The sequence below is a fragment of the Lycorma delicatula genome, chromosome 8 (assembly GCF_047948215.1).
Source record: "Lycorma delicatula isolate Av1 chromosome 8, ASM4794821v1, whole genome shotgun sequence".
In the NCBI taxonomy this organism is placed as follows: domain Eukaryota; kingdom Metazoa; phylum Arthropoda; class Insecta; order Hemiptera; family Fulgoridae; genus Lycorma; species Lycorma delicatula.
The window spans coordinates 13,246,060-13,262,710 of NC_134462.1; the positions used below are offsets into that span (position 1 = coordinate 13,246,060).

Here is a 16,651-nt window from a genome sequence, read left to right on the forward strand (position 1 = left end):
ACGTTGAGCCTGTCAGGGAACTTCTTCCTCTTGGTCTTCTCCAGTTGGTGGTCGACAATGATTTGCCTTCACTCATAGTGCACGCTCTTTTATTGGGACCTGAGAGTGGTGGAGCTGCAGCACCACTATGGTGGCAGAACTGTGCAGTCATCTGTGTGGCGGTAGTGATGCTTGTATCTGCGCATCCGTATACTGTGCGCAAGCTCAAATCTGAGTTGCCATTGTGTTCACTCGCTGATATTAGATTAGACATATATGTGGTAACAGTACGTATGTAGGTGTATTTGAAGCTTAATAACTGTAAACTGGTTAAACCGATTTTTATGAGATTTGGCACAGAAACTCATATATATGGTGTAGTTTTTTTTTGTCATTTTTTCACCATTGATTAAAAGAAGAGAGAAAAGCTTTTTTTTTTGCTTGGAACAAAGGACACAAGTGAAATAAAAAAGTGTTCTCATACACTTCAGTTATGAAAAAATAAAATAATATAAGTTTTAGTGTAGGGGTCAGATGTAACCTCAGATAGCTTTGTACATGAATAGCTTTAGTATATATTTTTTTTTAACATTAGTGTTCTTCAAGATAGATAAATATTGATGAATTTATAAGTTCTTAACTTAAGATGACAAGATATTTAATACAAACATTAACTAAACAAAAGTTGATTAGGGTCAAATCTAATTCCACATTCCAATTGAAGAGTTTAATTAACTTTTTCTATTACATACTTATTAAAAATTTTGTAGTTCATAGAAAGTGAAACAACAAGTAAAATTTTTAACTTAGTTAAAAGTTGGTACCCTTTTGATATGGTGCCAGCCATGTTTGCATGTTTAAAAAATTAAATTAAATGTTTAAGTTTTAAATGTGAACATTTGAGCATTAAAAACAAGTGAACATTGTACATTAAATCAAATGTTACTTTGTTTGCTCATGCAACTGATTCTCAGCATGTTTTATCTTGATCTGATTGTAGTTTTGTACTATTATAATACAATTTTTTTAAAAATTAATTTATAAAAATTAAATTTTACCCATTTTTCATTGGGATTAATAGCTTTTATGATGTACTGTGTACATATGAGCACCTTAAAATTTGTAATGGCCATTTCTACTTTAAAGTTTTTATAAATTCTTAATTATCTCTCACCTTTTTCTGTTGGTCTGCTTAGTAATTAGTTTATTAAATATCTCTTAACTAGTCACATTTACTAAAAAGTATTATTTTCTTTTTAATAATTGTGAACCTTCTAAAAGGTCGTCTCATAGTTAAGTATAACAAATAACTTTATAAATTTAAATGAATCCATATCTGAACTATGTTAAAATAATAGTTTGTGGATAAGAAAATGTTCATTATATAATCATTCCTGGTACTGAACTGATTGAAGGTGTTAATCTAAAACAGTAAATTTCCATTAGTTGACATGTCAGTGTATAACAATATGTTTGGGTCAGTGAAGAAGGTAACAGGAAACCATTTCATTGTTCACTTTCTTCAGTAAGCCTTCATGGGATGTTTTTTGTCCTTAAGAGTACTTATGGCACTATTTAAGGATTGATTCTTATTTCATTCACATCATCAACGTCTTTTTTTGTTGTGACATCTAATATACAAGCTTGTTAAAAACATTTCTTAATTTCCTGATTTTTGTAATCTGTGATCATTTCTTAACAAATAGTTTTTTTTTTGCTGTTTGAACATTTAATCTGTTTTCTGTTTTGTCCAGATTAATAATTTACAATTCCATCAATTTTAATTATTTATTTATGAGAAGATGCCTCGACATAAGCATATTATTCTGCTAACTATTTCTACTTACTGTTGGTTAAATCCCATTAAGAATCCATCTTTTTATTTTAATTTTTGTAACATTTTTAAATGATTAATTTTATCCATCCTCTTGTGTAAAGTAATTTACTAATTGCATGTTATTGTATGACTTGCCCCATTGTTCACCTGAATTAGAGAATCCTTATTTCAGAACTGTTAAATTTCAGAATTAACCAGATATTTGAAAATACTGAGCAAAGTTTTCTGTATGAAGTAGCTTTTTTATTATTGTTTTTTGACAGTTTTTTTTTTAATTTGATGTATTTTTATATTACAGTACCAAAATCCTGAAGCAACTAGAAGAGATATTTTTAGTGCTTTATCACAGTATCATGGATTATCTTGTAAACTGGAGCCCTTTGGTATGTCTTTTGCTGATAATAATAATTAATTTTTAAAATAAATGAAAATGTTTTCTGAGTATTATTAATTTTTTTTTTAAGTGTAAGTTTAGTTTTCATTACCTTTTGCAGTACTGATGTCTGTATCAGAGTTACATAGGGGCTACATAGGAGAAGGGATGATCAGAGTTTTTGTGTATATTCTCTTCACCTAGTGTTCTATATGTAACCGTGCACATCCCATCAGCACATCTCTCCCCTCACCACCTAGGGAGGTGGGAGACATATTGATAAATTACAGTTTAAATAAACCATAATTTATTGAAATGCATGGAAATTAAATGGACTGGGTGATCATAAATCACATTCTGTTATAATATGATGTATCCTATTTCTCAATATAGTTGCTTGTAATCAATGCAGGTATTTGATGTACAGGTATAATCGGAAGGTATCATGTTCTAGTATTGTTAGTATTAACATTTTAATTTAAAAAATTCTTATCTGTTTGATGCTGTATAACCACATATTGTTGTGAGTAGCAGAGTGATTATAAATATTTTTTTTAATACTTATAAAAACCAAAAAAAAAAAGTGTTATAAAATCATGACATAGTTTACTCCTCTAAATATATATTAAACACTAAATTTCTCTAAAATTGTTAATCCATTTAATTAAATTTGTAGAAAATATTTCCATAATCTTGTATTTTTTAAATTGTGTATATGTGTTAATCTGGCTCGAATTTTGCTTCTACTTACAGAATACTAAATTCCATGTTAAGTAACATATTAGTGTTGGATTTTTTTTGTGCTCATACATATTTATGAAAATATTCAAATTTCAGTATCAAATAATTCAGTACAAAATTAAAAATTTTCTAATTAACCGACTTGAATACTTCAGTGTTTAGCACTTTACTTTTATTTTAAGCTTGGTTAAATAATGAAAAAATTTCATGTTGTACACTTTTATTCCAATATGTTGTATCCATTACCTGAAAATATTCAGCATTGCCTTTATTACACTTCAGCAAACACTATTTACTGTTGAACTAATGTATTCCATTGAAGATTGTTAAACATTAAGGTAGAAATTAATAACAAAAGAAAATATTATAGTAGCATTTTAGTAAGTTCATATCCTGACATATCAGCAATTAAAAAAACAAAACTGGATATCAATTCTTAATCTAAGATATAATTTTAAGTAAAGTTAAATCTGTGTCATTAATTATTTGAGTAATATATCGGTAAAAAAATGTAGGGAAGGTTAGAGTTTTATGATGTCACTGATATTTACACAAATTATAAATTCTTATCTCAACATAATTTGTACAGATTGAATGGACAGCAACAAATTTCAATGGCAAAATGTTTTTAAACATGAAACAAAAGTATTCTGTAAATATGAAAACAATCTGAGGTGATGTATTGTTAAAAATTAAATTCTCCTTTTCTAATCAATTACCTGATCAGTATAATTAAATTTATGGTTATTTCTTTTATATTTAGCATTGATTTTTTTTTTCATATCGAATGAATATGCAAATTTAGAATATATTTCTTTTAAGGTAATATATTCTTATAATATATAAGCTATAATGTATAAGATCTTATAAGATTATATCTTCTTTTAATACTGATTATACCTTTCGTTTCTGTGAAAGAAGCGTGTCTGCCTGTAGGTGTCAGGCAGCTATTTGTTTGATGTTACTATGGGGTGTAAATAATGTTACATTATTGAGAGCAAAAATGAGAATTTGTTCTTGAAAGATGAAGCAGCTGCTTCATTAATTGTCTGAAGGATTAACAGTTGATGTGGTCTGAGTGATAGAAATTCTAAAGCTAAGTAGTATAATTAGACTTTGATTGTACTTCTTCTGGCTGAATAGTATTATATACTGTAAAATTATTAATGTAATAATAAAGGAATTAACTATTTTATTTACATTATATAATTTTACTGATCAGGTCGTAGTTAGGGATTTACAAGAGAAGATAATCAGAAAATGTAAAAAACCATGAAATTTCACAAATCTGATTTTAAATTCTTCATTTGTATGTAAAATTTATACAAATGCAAATGTCCATCTTCACTGTACTTAAAGATATTTTAAGAAATTCATCGACATGTATTCAGGAAATTAATTATTGCAGTTGTCAACTAATTAGTACTTGAAATAATTTCTGAAAAGCAGAAATTTGAAAATTAAACCTATCCTAGACATTGAATTTTGGAAAACATTCAAGGAATCCATGTGAAAATTTCTAATGAATGCACATTACCCTTTTTTTTTGCATGAAAAATATTTATTTTTGCCCATTTGTATATATGATGTGAAAAGTGTTGGTCTCACATTCAGAAATATCAGAATTTATTTTTAAATAAATTAAATTAGAAATTTTGATATATTTTTTTTAGTTTTATAATCATATATTTCTGGTTTTTTTTAAAAAAAAAAAATTAATTTTAATTTTTATTTATATGATTTTTTTTGTTTTGTTTTTATGTATATGGTATCTAAAAATTATACTTCTATATTTAATTATAAACGATGCAAAATATTGTTTATACATTTTTTGTAAAATTTTAAATTATAATGTTAAAAATTTCTGTTTTTGCATGCAAAGAATTTAACATATAAATGTTTAAATGTATTCTGTTCTGTTTAAATTAACAATTTTACGTATTTAATACTAATTTTAGGTTAAAACTAATCCGGACCATAAATTTTAACCTCATTTTAATTTTCTATATATGTTGGGTTGTATTTTCTTTGTATATTTATGCATAAAGTATGATAAACTAATTTTTATTTTTCTATGTAGTTAATTTGTGTATGTATACAATTCATCTTTAGAGTTCATGTGAACATTAAGTAAAAATCAAATGTTAGAAAAGTTTTCTTTACTTTTCTTTCTGTTTCACAGAACTTATCCTTTGCTTAAATCTGTACAGGAGCAAGCTAGAAATTTTTTTCTATGTTCATTTATTGTTTAATTTCATGCTGGATTTGTTTGATCAGCAATTTACAGTTACCTTAAATGAATTTAGAACATTACAGTTTTCTTTTTTGTTTTTTGTTAAATTTGATTATACCTTTATAAGAAAGTCAAATAGATTTTATGAACTGATATATTTTGTTCTGAGCATGCATGACTTTTTACTACTTTTGTAATATCACACATTAAAATTAACTGACTGTTTGTTACGCATTATTTTTTTGTATTCCATCTGCTGAGTTAAGTTTTAGCGATCAGGCGGCTTTAATTTTCTCTTTAGTAGTCATCCATATTATGTTGTTTTTGGCATAATTTATATTTACGTTTGTATGAAATGCAAATTATTTGATTTCTGAAATACACCTGTAAAAAATATGTTTGTATAATTGCAAACTACTCATTTAGTAGACCCTGACACTGTCGAAGTACTCCCTTTGTGCATCTGTGCCCTGGTTTAGATAGGCTTTGGAACTCTTTTAAATTACTTTATCACATTATGTAATGATATCCAGTGTAATGTTTGGTGTGATTAAAATCATACAAAGTCTTCCATTCTGCCGGCTTTGTGTCGAATCATTTTTATTTTTGGCTATTCATTTCTAGTATTATTGTTTACATCTTGCCCATCTTTGATTTTCTTATGCCACCCAGAAACAATTGACTTTTTTCAGAGCATCATTTCCCACTGTTAACAACTTTAACATTGTATTAGCATTTTCCATTTTTTAAATAAAATTTATCTTAATATGCTTTTCAATTTCTAGTTACTCATTTCTGTGCTGAAGTATATCGTAAGTTTAGTTTTTACACTTTATACACAATATTTACAACTATGCAATACTACATGCCTTTGTTTATGCAGCTTGTAGTTTGTAGTTGACTAATTTATTTTCTTTAATAAATATAAGCCTTCTCCAATTAAAGTCACTTTTGGGAAATTAATTTGGTTATATATAAGAAATACTGATTCCAAATAATAACTATTTCAGAAATACTTAAATATATGTAGGAAATGTTCATCCAAATCTGTTCTGTCTGATCAGGATTTAAACTTTAAACCTACCACTCACAGAGGTTGAATTTTTATTTTAGTGATTGAAATGATTGTATTTTAACTGTTTTTTTGTTTTTGATGTTGTTTTTATTTTTATTTTAACTATAGTATCATAAATTCAGAATTAATCCTTTTTATTTGGACAAATATAATTTTTTTTTTCATGTTCGTTTCTACAATATTTAAATTTACTAGTTTTAGATTATATACTTTTAGAACAATTACTGCACTATTTCTATCTCTGGTTTGATTTTAATCTTTTGTTAAAACTGTAACGTAAAGAAATTAAATTACTGTTCCCGCAGTTCGTGTTCATAATGTAAATACTGACAGTTGTCAGTATGTTCAATTATTTATTTTTACCATAAGCTGTTTTCTTATTAATGAGTTTAAAGATGAATTTAATCTTCCTGTTTTCATATGAATCGAATAATTTCCCATTGCAATTTTATATACTTGATATTTCATTCATTTATTGTATATTTTGTTTTGAAACCATCTAAAAAAAAGTAAATTCATTTCCTCAGAAAATCTCTGAAATTGAATAAGATCTTTAGATTTATTTTAACAGTCTTATATAATTTTTATTCTCATATTATTGTTTACATGATTAATTAAAATTAAACTAAGTTAATATATTATATTTATTATATCTGATAGGTAAAAATTCATTGAGTTGGAATGAATTCTACAGAATATGGTGTGTACAGTACATTATTTTATCAAAAATATGAGAATTATTCTATCATTTCGCCACATAAATTAAACCAGACAGAGCACAGTCATTTGTCAGTGTGTGCTCAATGTTACTGTATTATTAAAAAAAAGTATTTATTTTCTATAGAAACAACAGACTGATATATGATTACATTTTCATACTGGTAGGTGGATTTTGTATAATATGAAAAATGTCTCCGTAGCATTCAAAACCAAAAACTATCAGATGAAAATTGTGACTTTAAAAGAGTAAAAATTGGAAATGAATATTAATTTAAATTAGAAAGGAGTAGAAATGTAGGAAGCATCTTGTGCCAGCAATTGTATGATTGAACACGTGTGATTACAATTATTTAATTTTAGAAATGCTGCTTGTTTCAGCAAAAGATTATTGTTAGATGTAATTTTGTGCTTCCTTACAATTGCTGTATATTGTTTCTTACTGTATGTTTTTAAATATGAATCTTTTTTAAACTTTTTTCTACATAATATTGTAACGTTCATATATATTAATGTGTACTTGTACTAATGTACTTGTACTTTATAATTTGTGATTAATTTGTACTACTTTTCTCTCAAAGGTTGTTTTTTAGGAATGAAGATAATTTGAATTGATTCTTTGCAATATTTTCCTATCGTATTTTACTACAGTTTATTTATCTCTAATGTATCTTTAATTTTCTCTTTTAAAATAAATCTGTATTATGTTATTATCAGTCTTAATTAATAAGCAATTGTTAATTTAAATGTTAAGTGTATTTTTGTAATTTAAATAACAATAATTATTAACATTTTTTTATTGTGTTGTTTAATTATTGCACGTGAAGAGAAAGTATGTTCTGAGTATAGTTGTTTTTTTTTTATTCAATGGTGCAGTGTTCAGTGATGGTGCTCGGATGGAACTGGTTAATCTAGAAGGCACTATACCTGTAAAATATAAGGGTGAGTTGTATGGGTAATCCTAAATGCAGCCAATTGGAACCCGTGTGATTTTTTTGCCTTGCTTTTTCTTAGGCAGTCACTGCATGGTGTTGATTTTGATATGACATGATAGCTTTTATACAATTTATTTAAAAAAAACCTTAACTATTTTTAATTATCATTTAAAATGTTCAGCTTTTTTAATAACTGTTATCCTATATTTCTGCAAATTATTTTTTAAAAATTAACTCATCTTTGTTTACTTGGTAATTTATTCACTTCTGTTTATAAACTGTCATTTTGAAAAATGGGTTGTTGTTGTTTTTTTAACATATCTGTTTATATATTTTCTAAAATGTACTTATTTATTTAACATGTACTGATAGGAGTAAGATTTGCCTGATAATTCCTTAACAAAAAATCATCTTTTTTCGGTAGGAATACTAGCCTGTGTTTTACTTATAATAAATTGTACATTATAATAAATTTAAAATACAGTTAGTATTGTTTAAATGAATACTTTATTCTTCGGAATGAAATTGAAGTATTTTGTTATCAAAAAATCAAGAAACTGAATGTAATCACAGTTATAATGATCTTTTCTAGATTTTTTTTTAATGTTTTTCTGGGTGAAAAACTTCTTTTCTAGAAATATCAACCTGATGCTCAGTTATTATTATTATTATTATTATACATGATAATGGATAATTAATTTAGCGACCAATCCAAACCTGGAACCTTCAGGATGTAAGGCATAAACTTTCCACATGCTGCTAGCAAATGAAAGTATTTTGCTTTAATACTGTTGGAACTGGTGATTATGTAATCATGAAATTTTATACAGTTGTTCATGTATAAGGAGCATTGATATGATATATTTGTAACCATCTAACCTTAATATGGATAAAACTATTGCATTGTGCTACTCAGATAGATGTAATATTGCTGGTCGAGTGGATAGAATTCCTATTAACGATAACAGTAGTACTTCTCTTACCCACAAAGCAGCATTTCTATGTGTTTTATTAGATAAGTTCTATTGGAATGATCAAATTTATTTCATTTGTAACCAAGTCCAGGCCATATTGTTTTGCTCTGAAGCTTCTTGATGAAACACTTATCTTGTCATCATTATTTATTATGCGTACATAAATTCTTATATTAAGTATAATGCTATCTTTTGGGGCTCCTTCAAAATACCCAATAGGATTTTAAGATGTAAAAACGGGCTGTCTGATAAATCATTATTTGGTGTCTATAAGTATGAATCTTATATTCCTACATTTAAAAAATTAAATATGTTGGAACTTACCCTTGAGTTTATTTTTATGAATGTGCAATCTTTGCTAAAAAGAATGGTAATTTATTCTTAAAAAAATAATCGTATCCACCTTTGCCAAATCAGACAATTGAGTTAGTGTGTTTTTTATAACTCTACAAAATACATCGGCTTACAAGAAACGGCCTTATGCTTACATAGCCATTTTTAATAAATTGCCCAACTATCTGAAAAATCTTCTCACCAATCTATTTAAAATAAATTTGAAGAAGTTCTTTTTTGGATTACTCTGTTGATGAATTTTTAAATAGTAATTTTAAAAAAAATTAATTAATCTGCATCCCATTCAACACGTAGATAAATATGTGCTCAAAATAATTTTCAATAATGGCTTCTTAATAGTGAATTATTTTTTTTAAAAGTATTTCTCTTAACATTATTTCATGTGTTTTTATCTAAATAATTAATATGGACTTTAAGTATACATAAGTATACACCTAAAGTAAATAAGTATGCACCTGAAGTGTTTATTCTTATATTTTGTTGTTGAATTTATAATTTATCTTATTGAAGTGATCAATATTAATATATTATTATGTTCTGATCACAATAAAGATTTATTTATTTAAGACAATGCATGCATTCCTGTAATCATGTATTATTCTAGTTAAATTAAACTTTTTAAGATTCACATTATTCTTGTATACTGTAAAATTATATTTAAAATTTATTAAAATAAACCGCATAGTACAGAATATTTTGTAATATTCTGTAGTAGGTGGTTTAGTTTAATAGAATTTATATATATATATATATATATATATATTATACTGAGAGATCCAAAAGTCTTGTACATCAAAATTAAAATGTCTGCAAATAGTAGTATAGTTGAAAATGTTCTATCAGCTACCACAAGATAGCACCATGGGTATTAAAACAACAAACCTAGATGTCATTGTGATGTGTATTGATCACTCGTCACTTGCAGTAGTGTTTTGTTTATTGCTTGGTATACACGATGTCTTTTTCACAAGAGCAACAAGTTTTCATTGTTGAAAATTATTTTTCCAGCCCTTATACACGTGTTGTAGATGAATTTCGCAGGAAATATCTGGATGTGACAGTACCTAAGAATTTAATCATTACAAGATTAATCTCTCATTTTAGAGAATTCGGATCAGTTTCAGACAAGAAGAGAACCGGGAGACCAACCATTTTGATTGATGCTAAACTGGCTGAGATTAAGAATGTGATGCAGCGTTCGCCTTCAAAAAGCTTGAGAAGACTATCAGTGCACTCTCACACTTCATATGGAAGTGCTCATAGACTGATGAAGCGATTACACTTTCATGCATATGATGTTCGCAGTGTTCAGGAATTGAAGGAGCCAGATAAAGAAAAATGTATAAAGTACGTGGTTTCAATCTTTGTTGACAACCATGGAATTACAGAGCTTGATCATGTTTTCTTCACTAATGAGGTGTAGTTTCACCTTAGTTGCTACATGAACAGTCAGAACAGTAGAATTTTGTGAACTGAAAATTCAAATTTGTTACATGAAAGCTCCTTACACTCTTAGAAATAGTGTGGTGTGCCGTATCATGTCAGTCATCGAATAGTGGCTCCCGTTTTCTTTGAAAATTCAGTGAACAGTGTTGTGTACCAAGACATCATTGCACAGTTCATTGCACTTCTTGAAGACTGTTAACGTTGTTGGTTTCAGCAGGATAGTACCACATGTCACACACCACACATCTAATGAAACCATCCATTTCTTGTGCAAGTTTTTTGTTGAGCATATCTTTAAAGGATTATGGCCCCCACATTCACTTGATTTGATGTCCCAACACTTCTTTCTTGTGAGGTTCTTAAAGGAAAGGTCTATAAAAACAGGCCACACATACTGGAGGAACCAAAGATGAACATAACAACATCAGTATACACATGCTCTACAAAGTGGCCTCAAATATGGTAAAAAGAGTTCGTACATGTATTACTGAATGGGGCAGTCATTTTGAGCATATTTTGTGAAAATAAATAAATAAAGTACAAATATTAGTATAAATATTATTACTTAATGTCTTATTTTTTTTTTTTTTTTTACTTTGATGTGCGCAAATTTTGGATCTCTGTATATATTTATATACCAGTAAAAGAATAATATAGGATGAGGTAACAGAAGACTTTAAAAAGCCTATTATCTTTACACTTAAAAAAAAAATTTTTGAAATTTGATGAACTAAAATTTGATGACTTATTTGTTTATAGGGTTGTTGTAAAGTAGGCTAAATACTGGACACAAAATTTAAAAAAATTGATTAAATTTCAGTCAAAGCTTCTGCAAAGGTTATTTAACTATTGATAATGTTAAATATTATCTACTTATGAAAATTGGCCAAGGGATGGGGGTGATTCCTCTTTAACCAATGGTCTATTATCTGAAGATAAGTGCAGTTTGGTAAAAGTTCAAGGAGGGAAATTCAAAAGAAATTAACAGTTAAAAATATTTTTTTAAATCTTTTCTTGTCCTTCCTTAGGGCATCTTCAGGCCAAAATAATGAATTAAAATGTTTAGGATTACAGTTTTTTTTTATCAAAGTTGAAATATATATGAAGAGTGTTATAAGACTGTGAATACAGCCTCCTCTTGTGTTCTGGAAGGGGGATAATTTTTTTGTCTTCTTTTATTTTAAGGCACATTTTCCCACTTTCACTTTTCACACCTATCTTATTTACTGTAACACAATGTTACAATTTTATAAAAGTTTGGGAAAGCAGACATTAGAGTTAAAATACAGTCAGTATATTTTCACAACCAGCATTTTGTGAGTATTGTTATTTTCAAATGGTTGTGGTTATTATCTTTTTAATCTGCTTTCTATTTATGTGTGTTTATGATTTTGATACATATATGTAGTTTATCTGTGAAGTGAGCAGTTACATAAATATGTTTCTTTTTTAATCCGGAATATTACCCAAATAATTATACATTGATTTTACAATTTTGGCAGATGAATATGATTTTCATTAAATATCCTGCTTGTAATAAATATATAAACTGTGTTAACGGTGCTTAATATTAGCTTGATAAATACAACTTATTCATAAGTAACAATAAAACAAAGACAAACTTAATGATTTCTCATATTTTAATGCTTATAATTAAATTAATGTTTTATTGTAATCGGTACATAATAGTACATTATATATGTCACGTCAGGAATAGAGAGAAATGTTACTCCACCTTCTTTAATCAAATTATTAAGTAATGCCGTCCAGTCACATCCATTTAATAAACCTATCATTTCATTTTGTTCTGTGATGTCATGTTAATAATTATTTACATATCTGTTAATTCTCAATGAGAAGGTAATAGTTACTTTTAGATGACTTCTTTTTTCATTATTAGAAAAGTAATTTTGCGTTATAGTTGCAATAAAAAAATTTAATCCAACTAGATAACATAGTTTGTTATTTTTAATATTAAAATACTTATAACTATTGTATTCTTTTTACATGTACCTTATTTTTGGTCATAGTTTATGTAAAATTTTCACAAAATATTGTCACAGCTTTTGTATTTGTGTTCACTGCGACTGCTGACTGATGTACACCACATACTTATGGACTGTCTGTTGTATAGCATTGCATCAGAAATTTAAATTTAAATTAATGCCCAAAATATTTTAGGGAAGAATTTGACATTTTTATCCAATGTCGTGTTTTTCTTAAGGCCATGTATCTGTATTTGAATATTTAATAATTATTATGATTTATTTTTTAGAGTTTTATAATGCGTTTTAGATGTTTGCTATTTTGTCTGTGATATTTTGTGTTTTGATTGTTAATTTTATTTGTTTTATATTATTGTTATTTTGTTTATATGTGTGTATTACTTTGTGTTCGTGTAGTTGCATTAATTTGTTTATTATAGAAATCATTGCTTCCGGGCGTTAATAACGAATCTTCATTGTATGCCCCAATAAACAAAAAAAATAATTTTATAAAATTACACAAGCAAATAAATTGTCATAAACAAAGATGGTTCTCTTACCTAATTTTTTGCCGTAAAAAAAAAATCATACATTTTTTTATTAATATTTGAAACAATGTATGTATCATTTTTTTGCACTATAACATAATTTTTCTTTTACATTTAACCATTTATAATCTTTAAAATGAAATATTTTGTTGCTTTTATTTGTCAGTTGGCAGATAACTAAAATTGTGTATTTCAGGTGGTTGGTTTGCTTGCTGTGATTTCTTTTTTCTATACTTCATTTTCTATATTTGTTTTGGTATATCATTAATAAATATTAACTGCTTGCTCAAAAATCTTTGTATATATCATTTTTACAAGTTATTTATTATTTTTAACTTAGTTTTAGATTTAAGTTTTCAATTTATCTTTTATATTTTTTTTATACTTTACTGCTTTTATTATATTTAGTGTTTAGCAGTGGTGTACAGTGTGAACTTGCTAATCTTCAAGGAACAATTCCTGTCACATATTTAGGTGAGCGTCAGTAGTTTCTGATATAAATTTAGCTTTATTTTTTCTTATTATTGGCATTTATTTTTATGTATTTTATTCACTGACTTTTTTTGAGACTTTGCATTAAATTAAAAGCTTTATTAAATTTTTAATTGTAATGAGTAATGTTTTATAATAATATTTTTATTGATGAAAATGTGAATAAAAAACACTGAAAAAAATGAAATATGAATTCTTGGTAGGTTTATAAATTGTAATACAGTCAGAAACAAAAGTTTTATGATATTGTATTATCAAATCGTCGAGTTATTTTATGACATTATTTCAAGATTTGTAATTCAATTATCTTATAATATAGGATATACATTTTTTAAAGTAAATATTACATTTTTTTTTTTGGTGGTGGTGGGGGGGAACGCACAGGGTTCATCACCCGGGATTTTCTTTAGTAAAAAGGTAAAATAATTCTAAAATAATAAAACTTATAAAGTTTAAAATTACTATAAATCATATAATAAAAATTTATAAAAACAACAGTCAAAAAATTGAAATAAAACTCAAAACTAATATCGCAGACGGAGTCTTTAAAATATAAAAGTTAAAATAATGGAAAAAAGAAACTATATAAAACTTAACTAATTCCGATAGGTTGTGCAAAAGGCTCCCTTCTCGTATAATAAAATTAAGGACTTATAGTCAAAAAAATCAAAATGGAAAGTAAAGGAAAATAATTATCAAAAACTCTTCTAGCATAAAAATATATATGATAATATTAAATTTTTTACAGTAACCTGGTACTACATTAAAATGTTGGATTATAATCTAAGTTAATTTTTGTTTACTACTGAAGTTTTCAACAGATTTCTTTTATGTTTTCATTGCTTCCCAGCATATAATTCTTAGCATAGTAGGTCATAAAGTATAATTCCAGTAGTTCAAATTAATGGGTACAGATCAATTATAGGCAAATAAAAAAATTTAAGATAATTTGTGTTTACTTGGTTTTAAGGGTAACAAGATAATTTAGTTACAAACAATGAATTACATGTCTGAATTTTTAATAATAATATTTTTTCATTCCTTAACTAATATTACAGTTTGAATAGAATACATCAATAAAAACAACAATATCGAGAATAAAATTGATAATCAATCGACCAGTGGTGCAGTTTTGCCTAGAACATATTAGGGACAAAATTCTCCTGCAAAGGATGCAGAAGCTATAAAGCAGTGAAATGAATTAAATTTAATGTGAACATTAAGTTTATTTTATTTTTATTATTTTTTTTTTTATAAAGAGATAGTAGTAATATTAAAAATTATTATAACCAAATTTCTTAATACTGAAGCGGTGATCGTATTAGTCTAACATATAGATTTTTTATCTGCTGTAGTAGTAATAATAATTAATATTCAGCAGTCAAAATAACAGTAATGGTAAGTGAACATTGACATAAATTCTTTCAAGGTAAGCCAACATCCATCCAGTTTATTGTACAAGAATGCCAAACTGAGACTATACAAGACTACATTTCATTTATACTCATACATATCATCCTCATTTCATCCTCTGAAGTATTATCTGAAAGATAATTACCAGAGGCTAAACAGGAAAAAGAAAGAAAGTTTAGTGTACAAATAACTGAAATTTTTATTATTAATTTTTTACATTACAACACCCATCTTTTTTTGACATCATAATTAAATAGACCTCTTTTTCGTAATAATGTTCAAAGTAGCCTTTTTTTAATGACTGCAGATTGTATTACTTTGTAATTACATTAGAATTGTACTTTTTCATTCCTGATTATGATAAATGATTAAAAAATGTTTTGTTTTGATAATTTGAATCATTCTTATGTTTTTTTTTTGGAAATTATGTAAAATTCCTCCTTTAAATTTTATATATATACAATAATATTTAGATTTATATATTAGATTAGATCTTATTCTGTACTTTGCAGAGGCTGAAAAAATATTATTATATTATATATAGTTATTTAACGTACAGAGGAAAAAAAGAAAAAGAATGGACTGTAAAAAATTTAATCTAAATATGCAAACAACCTTATGAAAATTTAAAAAAATTAAGATACTGACCACTGTGCCAAATAACCTAAAACAACCACCAAACACAGTAACAAAACCTAAAAGACTTATACCAAAAGTCAACTTTTGCAGGATCCTGCATCATCAGTCAGTAAAAAATTCCAAAATTACATCAAACAAAAATAAATAAATAAAAAATAAAACTTACGAAAACATAAACCCCAATATAAACAATCTTTGAACAATATAGCTCAATGCCAACTGGAATGATATCATTATCATTTATCATTCATTATCATTCCAGTTGGCATTAAGTTACATTGTTTAAATATTGTGGTTATTGGGATTTATGTTTTCTAAATATTTGTTTTTTGTTTTTTTTAAATTTAATTTTGGAATTTTTTACTGGCTGATTGTGATGCAGGATTCTGCAAAAGTTGACTTTTGGTATTAGTTTTTTAGGTTCTGTTACTGTGTTTGATGATTATTTTGTTGTTTTAAATATATATGGTGTTTCTGTAGAACGTGACCGTTTTCAAATCTATTTTGCAAGATAATAGGTTCCATGAAAAAAGAAAGTACCATAATTTATTTCCCCTACTTCAATAGTAATAATGTGTTCCCTTAGGTGCCGGACATTCGTGCTTTTATATGTAAACTTTTCACTTTTAATATTTCCCAAAGAAAAAAGTCTAGTTAACTCTGTAGACCTCACTGGTCAATTGATGTCTCCAAACCTTGAAATTACACACTAGAAAAAATGTATATACTGTTTTCATTGAATCCTAAGATGTGTGTGTATGTTGTGCTGTTATGTTGAAAATAAGAGTGTGCTATCTTCTTCTGCAAGAAACTACAATAGCATTAGAATCTTGTAGTAATGAGCTACTGTTACTGCCACAGTTGGATTTTTCATAAAATAGAATTAGGGCTTGATGCTAAAAGCTGATAT

At 26.7% G+C, this 16,651-nt stretch overlaps 1 protein-coding gene across 6 annotated transcripts in view; it reads left to right on the forward strand.

Annotated features, from left to right (window-relative positions):
* TSG101 (tumor susceptibility gene 101) overlaps positions 1–16,651 on the forward strand; it is a 65,369-nt gene that overhangs the window by 29,169 nt on the left and 19,549 nt on the right. For 3 of the 6 annotated variants that reach the window (XM_075372696.1, XM_075372697.1, XM_075372698.1), the window contains exons 3-5: positions 2,115–2,199; positions 7,832–7,897; positions 13,606–13,671. In XM_075372696.1, coding sequence (XP_075228811.1) covers positions 2,115–2,199; positions 7,832–7,897; positions 13,606–13,671 — 217 coding nt within the window. The remainder of the gene's footprint in view (positions 1–2,114; positions 2,200–7,831; positions 7,898–13,605; positions 13,672–16,651) is intronic. The other 3 variants (XM_075372700.1, XM_075372699.1, XM_075372701.1) reach the window with 3 other exon arrangements.